The following is a 6,512-nucleotide window of genomic DNA, read 5'->3' as shown; positions in this document are numbered from 1 at the left end:
ATGCTGTACACCATCACACAAGGTTCAAACTCTAAATTCCAAAACCTATCTCCCGGGCTGTGCACCTGTGTGACATATTTTAGCTGAAGGTCAGGTCCAGTCTCTCACCGTTGTTTCCAGTGGGGTCCAGATTCTGAGGGAGACTCTCCAGCTGCAGGGCAGATGGTGTCTCTCCAGATGTGCACAGCAGAGCATTGCTTGTGGTCTCTGCTTATAGACTGTCCAATGGGTGTCATGGGTTTCCAGGCCTGCATCTGGTTATCTTGAGTGAGTGATGTCACTGGGCTCTGGTTATCAGGTACAGCCTTGGTGTAGTGGGTTTCTGACTAAGCTATTTTTACATCTCTAAAAGGCATTTTTTTTACTATGCTCATTACAGTTTCTTAAATATTTTTGAAATTATATTTTAAATTCCATCTAGTGTATTTCTAAACGGTAAAAGAAACACTAGTCTTGGTTTTAATAGTTACAAATGAAAATATAATGTCCTTTCATTGATCATGCCTTTTTGTTATGACTGTTTGCTTTCAAACAAATGTTTGAAAAATTCTTTTCATTGATTTACAAATACATATATTCACTATTCAGTAAATTTGATAAAATAAAAGGTCTAGTTTTTAGATTAAACTTTAACTCCATGTAATGGCTATTCTTCATTGTCAACTTGACTATGTCTGGAGTTAACTAAAACCCAAAAATGGCTAGGCACACCTGTGAGAGATTTTTTTTTTTTGCTTACTTTAAACCTTTAAAGTGGGAAGATTCACTTCTAAGCCAGATCTTTGTGGTGGGAAGACACACTTTTAATCTAGACCTTTGTGGTGGGAAGACACACCTTTAATCCAGACCTTTGTGGTGGGAAGACACACCTTTAATCCAGATCTTTTGAGGTGGGAAGACACACCTCTAATCTGGGCCACACCTTCTGCTGCTGGAAGCGTATATAAAGGATGTGGGAGAGGGAAGGTCTGTCTTTTGGCTGCTTCCTCCCACCCTTGCTAACAAGTTCATTTCTTCACTGGCATTAGAGCCTATTTCTTCTGGCTTCTGGTGTCTACTGAAGACCAGCTCAGACACTCAGACATCCAAACTCGTGAACTAAACAACTCCTGGATTCTTAGACTGTGTGTACATAGACAGCTATTGGAACTCTCCCCCCCTCTCTCTCACACACACACAGAGACAGAGAGACAGAAAGACAGAGAGACAGAGACAGAGATTAGTTTTATAAACTCTGTTACTCCAGAGAACCCTAATACAACCCATTTACTCTTACTAGAGATACTCAAAGATTTTTGGTTAATTCTTCATATCCAAATTATACAAAAGACATCAATGTCTACTAACAACATTCTTGATGTTTTATACTTTAAATACTGATGCTTCTTGTACCTAAACTGTTCTATAGTACGATTACTGGGATTAAAAAGCAATCAAACAATATTTTAGTAAGAAAAAAAAAAAAAAAAAAAGAGAGCCCTGTGAGTTAGAGGCCAGCCTGGTCTACAGAGTGAGTTCCAGGACAGCCAAGGCTACACAGAGAAACCTTGTCTCAAAAAACAAAAACAAAAACAACAAAAAAAAAAGGAAAAAAAAGAGAGCCAATATCAGAGTAACTACATTGAAAGTTCCATTTCTAAGCATTTAAAACTAAGTAAAATTCATCAAATACAAATGACTGTAAATATGGGGGGACATATGTAGTTGATCTTGTAAATATTAGTTATTCGAGACATTGGTTTCATCTGTAATTTTCACTCCATTAGGCCAAACTGTGTTCTTGATTATTTAATTATGGTAATCTATGTCACATGTAAATGTAACGACAGATCTAGAGGGTGTAAAAGATAGTAATTCAGATGCGGATCATAGTAGCTAATAGTTTCCATATAACCAGGAGACTCTTCCTTGATCCTTTGATATTCCTCTCTCCGACGGAGTGCCATCTTGCCCATTACTCAAGCCTCATCTACATCAGATCCTGGGCCTGAGTCCTAGCCACGAGGGACCTTAGAACATTCAACATGTGGCCTCCGCCTGCACAAAATGTGATGCTTGGCCAGCAGGGGAACGGTGAATGAAAGTTCCTGAAGAGAAGCTGTGTCTGGGAATCTCTGTCTGCGGAGACTGACGGACTGATGGGAGTTTCAGTGGAGACATTGCAATTTTGCAGGTTCAGAGGCTAATTACTTTATCTTGGGCTGGTTTTAGCTTCTGGAATGTACTTGCCCCACTATGATCTAACACCTCATGATGATGATGACTCTCAGAAGCTTTTAATTCAGCAGAACACTAGCTTCCATTAATCCAAGAGCTGAGAATGTCATCAGACATCATCCTGGGCTTATAAAATAGCTCCCCCATCTCATTTACCCATTTCTCTGGTCTACCTACCAATGTATTTTAAAGTTGCCTTGATTTATGACTTTCTTTATAGAACAAAGAAAGATATAAAACCTTTATGAAACTGCTTTTACGTTTGGGGTAACCTAACTCTGTGTTCCTAGGACAGGGTCACTCAATGGCTCCAGAATAAATGATCTATTCCTTTTGAGAGCTGAGGGTTTTGGTTTGAACCGTAGACACTGTCCTTGACTCAGGCTTCTCAGTGTGTCCTGCTTGTCACCCAAGGACACACCTGTAAGGACCAGAGACGACTGCAGGGTCCACGGAGCCACCTGTAATCTGCCCCGGCTCTTTAGATGCTCATTGTCTGGGGCTGCACCGTGCCTTCCCTTGGTCTGACTTTGGCTTTAATTAAACTCTTATAGAGCCGAAGCCAGTTTTGCATGGGAAGAAGCTGCAGAGGGCAGGAGTGACGGCTCCGCAGTGAGGAGCACTTGCTGCTCCTGTGGAGACCTCACAACCGTCTTTAACTCCAGCTCCAGGGGAGCCAGTCCCTCTTCTGGTCCCCACAGGCACTTTACGTGTGTAGTACGCTTCCATATACCTAGGCAAGACACTCATAAAGGAAAACCCCACAAGAATTAACAGAAAACATTATGCTGAAAGAACCAGTTATTTTTATTTTTTTTTCTTCTCCAGAATCTACTTTTTCCCACCCTGCGTTACAGAGGGGATCATAAAGAACGTCATGGAATACAAGGCCACACAATGAGTCAACTAGTTAACGAGTGTCAAGTTACTGTGTTAGCACTGTTAAGAATGTACCCTGGCCCTCACCATGACAGGATACAAAGCAGGGAGGGGATGCTGTGGGAAGAGGTAAGAGGTGAGTTCACCAAGGCTCAACTTTTTTCTCCTGAACAAACTGCCCGTGGGGTCCCTCTGCATCTGGCGGCAAAAGGGCCAAGTACACGGGGGTCTCCGCTCCTTCTTCGGGGCTCTTGGTGGCTTTTGGTCCCGCCATGTCGGTTCTCACCCACCCGGGGCAACAGGCATTGAGGAGGATCTTGTCCCCTCTCCTCTGCTCGCTGAGTTTCCGGGCGTGGATTCTGGACAGGACGGTCACCCCGATCTTGGTCACTCCATATGCACTGTTCGGCCAGCCTTCTTTATTATGCACTCCTTTCTTCGTGTCTTCCACAAACTTGTTCATGAGCCCCACCAGCTCCTCCTCTGTGATGGTCTCACTGCGAAACTTCTGCTGCAGCTCTGGGCTGCAGTTTTTCAGGGCCCTGAGGCTCACCATGCTCGACACGTTCACCACTCTGCCTAAAACACACCACAAATTGCTATGTAGAGAGGCGTATGCAAGAACGGCATTTTACATCTGGCGAGATTTTTACATCAGAAAGTTTCCATCTGAGAAAAGGATTCACAGAACAGGACTGAGGGAGCGTAAGAAACTGCATTCTTTCCTTCAAGGTTTGGTTGGGTAGAGAAGCCAGGTGACCATGGAAACAGCTGCCCTTTGAGGTTCTAGAGATCCAGAGGACCGGAAGGGAGAGAGAGAGGACATTAGTTTAGAGTGAGCTATACTTACTGAACTCTAAACTAGAACCTCACATTCCTAAAGTGGTTCACTTGTCATTGCTGGTATGTACTGAATGAGCAGTGGCTCCCAGGCTATCCAAATGACACGGGTATTAGTAGTTTATGATAAAAGGATTGTGATAGTTTGTTTTGCAGAACATGGAACATGTCAATGGAGAGCTAACAGCCTGGAGGAAAGATGGGTCAGATTATAGAGTCCTGTGAACCATGCCAAAGGCTTGGGCCCTCTCCTGAAGGACCTTTGGGAGGGGAGGAGCTGGGCAGACAGGGTATAGAAACCCAGGAAAGGAGCATGCTCAAGAAAGGAGACCTCCTGGGTGGGTTGGCAGCAGTGCAGTTTGACAGCTGAGACCTGCTGTGGAGGTGAGCTGAGGGAGGCACTCAGTGGGCATAATCTGAGGCTTTGTGGGGACAGGGCACTGTGACCTGCAGGGGGCCAGTTGGCCTGCCAAATGTTTGAGAGAGGAATGGAAATCTAAAAGCCCCTAAAGTGTGAGGATGTGAACATTTAAAGAGGAGTCAGACATGCAAAGAGAGAATCTGCGGCCAGAGAAGAATTGAGACCAAAAGCAGAGCCACACCTCCTGTGGCGGAGAGGCGGGTGCCACACCTCCGGTGGCGGACAGGCGGGTGCCACACCTCCTGTGGCAGAGAGGGGCGGGTGCCACACCTCCTGTGGCAGAGAGGCAGGCGCCAGTCCGGGCACAGAGCGGGAGAGGCAGGCCTGGGGACCTCCCATCAGACTCACCTTGGGGTTTTATGAGAGGCAGGAGCTCAGTGCAGACATCTCGGGTACCAAAAAAGTTCGTTTTCATGGTCACTTCGGCTTGAACGTGGAAAGGGGTTGGGTCAGCAACTTCCGGGGGGGGGGGGGGGAGGAGAAAGAGAATGGAATTGACTGGATGAAGCTGTATAGAACCTGACCCAGAGCGTTAGAAATCCACTTCCAAGTGTTTAGTCGGAGCCCACTGTCAATCTGAGAATGCTCTATTGTTTGTGAAAGACAGCAGCACCCCCGGGGGGAGCCTGGGGGAGGGCTGTGTATCAGGATCTTAATGTAACACCCCCCCCCCCCGCTCTTTCTCTCCCCTCAATTTTCCTGTTTATTTCACAATCAGATGAGAAGTTCCACTCAAGTATCCCCAAGCCCAATTACTCAACAACTGGGAACGACGGCCGACTAGTCCTAGTTAGATAAACTCAAGGGCCACGGAGCTCGCTCTGTCTGCAGCCCCCACCCTGCCCTGTTTCTCCCGCGCCAGAGCGCCCCTGCCCTAGCAGAGCTCCCCAGAGAGCACCAGGCTCTGGGGAAGCCGCCTCCCCTCTCTCCGCACCCCACGGCTTACCCTTGAAGGCGATGCCCGCGTTGTTGACCAGCACGTCCAGTCCCCCGTACTCCTTGCGCAGAAAGTCGCGCAGGGCGCGGATGCTCTGCATGTCATCGATGTCCAGCTGGTGGAAGCACGGGCTCAGGCCCTCCGCCTGCAGCTGCTGCACCGCCGCCTTGCCCCGCGCCTCGTCCCGCGCGGTGAGCACCACGTCCCCCGAGAACTTCCGACAGAGGTCACGCGTGATGGCGAAGCCGATGCCCTTGTTACCCCCGGTCACCAGCGCCACGCGGCTGCAGGACGACATGGCTGCGTGGGCGTAGGGAGGCGGTCGGAGTGCAGCGAACCTAGGACAAACAGCACCGGGGGGCAGCGGAACAGCCTCTCGGAACCGGGTATTTCTAGGGTCCTCGGGCCGGAGAGGCCTTTGATGGGCCCACTGCGCAGGCCCACTTCAGGCCCCGCCCCCAGGAGGGCGTGGCGTGGCATGGCGGGAGACTGGTGATTGTTCTTGGATGATTTATACGTTTTGTCTTCTTGGTTGTGTATTTACAGGGTGGGGGCTCAATTTCGCAGCATCGGGTTAAGTTGTATAAAAGTTTACAATGAAAGGATCGTGCCAGGTCCTTTGCTAGCTCAGAGCATGCAGGGTGTTGTTGGGGAGTTGAAAACCAGCCAGAAAATCGACTGGGTCAACTCTTGGGCATCTCAGGCTTTTTTCTTAAGGCCTTTTGGAAGCCAGCAGCCAGGAAAGACTGCAGGAGAAGGCCCGAGAGTTGCGGCTGCAGCTGTCCACCTGGCAGTCAGACATTTGGCTTGCCCATGCGACTGAATCTTCCTCCGTGCTTGTATGAATATGCACTGTATTCCACAACTTGCAAACTGGACCTCTGTACACAGTCTCAATGGTGTTTAGAAAAATAACGCACTGCCCCTTAAGTCGCAGGAACTAGAGTTGTAGGATGAACTGGTAGAGAATGATGAGGAATCGAAATCTGTGTTGAATTTCCCACTTAGAATACTGAAGCAAAGCTGTTGGTTAATTCATGGGCAGGAAACATTCCTTACTAACTGCATGGGTATCTCTTTACATACCTCTAAGTGCTTTGCCTTACCTGGATGTGAGGACTGAGGTATACAGAGGCGAGGGCCATCAGGGAAGGCTGCTCTTCTGTGCACAAAATAGCACCACAATGCACCCGTTATATTCCCCTTGTTAAGATGACA

The 6,512-nt window shown here is 47.8% G+C and overlaps 1 protein-coding gene across 1 annotated transcript; it reads right to left on the bottom strand.

The window, feature by feature from the left end:
• Window positions 1-3,006: 3,006 nt before the first annotated feature.
• LOC128112265 (carbonyl reductase [NADPH] 1) lies at window positions 3,007-5,734 on the bottom strand. Its single transcript, XM_052741227.1, has 3 exons — window positions 5,304-5,734; window positions 4,706-4,813; window positions 3,007-3,675 (listed from the first exon to the last, which is right to left on the bottom strand). Exons 1-3 carry the CDS (start codon window positions 5,590-5,592, stop codon window positions 3,239-3,241), a joined length of 834 nt encoding a protein of 277 aa, XP_052597187.1. The 5' UTR covers window positions 5,593-5,734; the 3' UTR covers window positions 3,007-3,238.
• Window positions 5,735-6,512: the final 778 nt, after the last annotated feature.

This window comes from Peromyscus californicus, unplaced genomic scaffold, assembly GCF_007827085.1.
Source record: "Peromyscus californicus insignis strain IS unplaced genomic scaffold, ASM782708v3 Scaffold_16__1_contigs__length_79575227, whole genome shotgun sequence".
In the NCBI taxonomy this organism is placed as follows: Eukaryota; Metazoa; Chordata; class Mammalia; order Rodentia; family Cricetidae; genus Peromyscus; species Peromyscus californicus.
The sequence above is the reverse complement of the archived record's forward strand: the minus strand, read 5'-3'. Positions and strand labels throughout refer to the sequence as shown.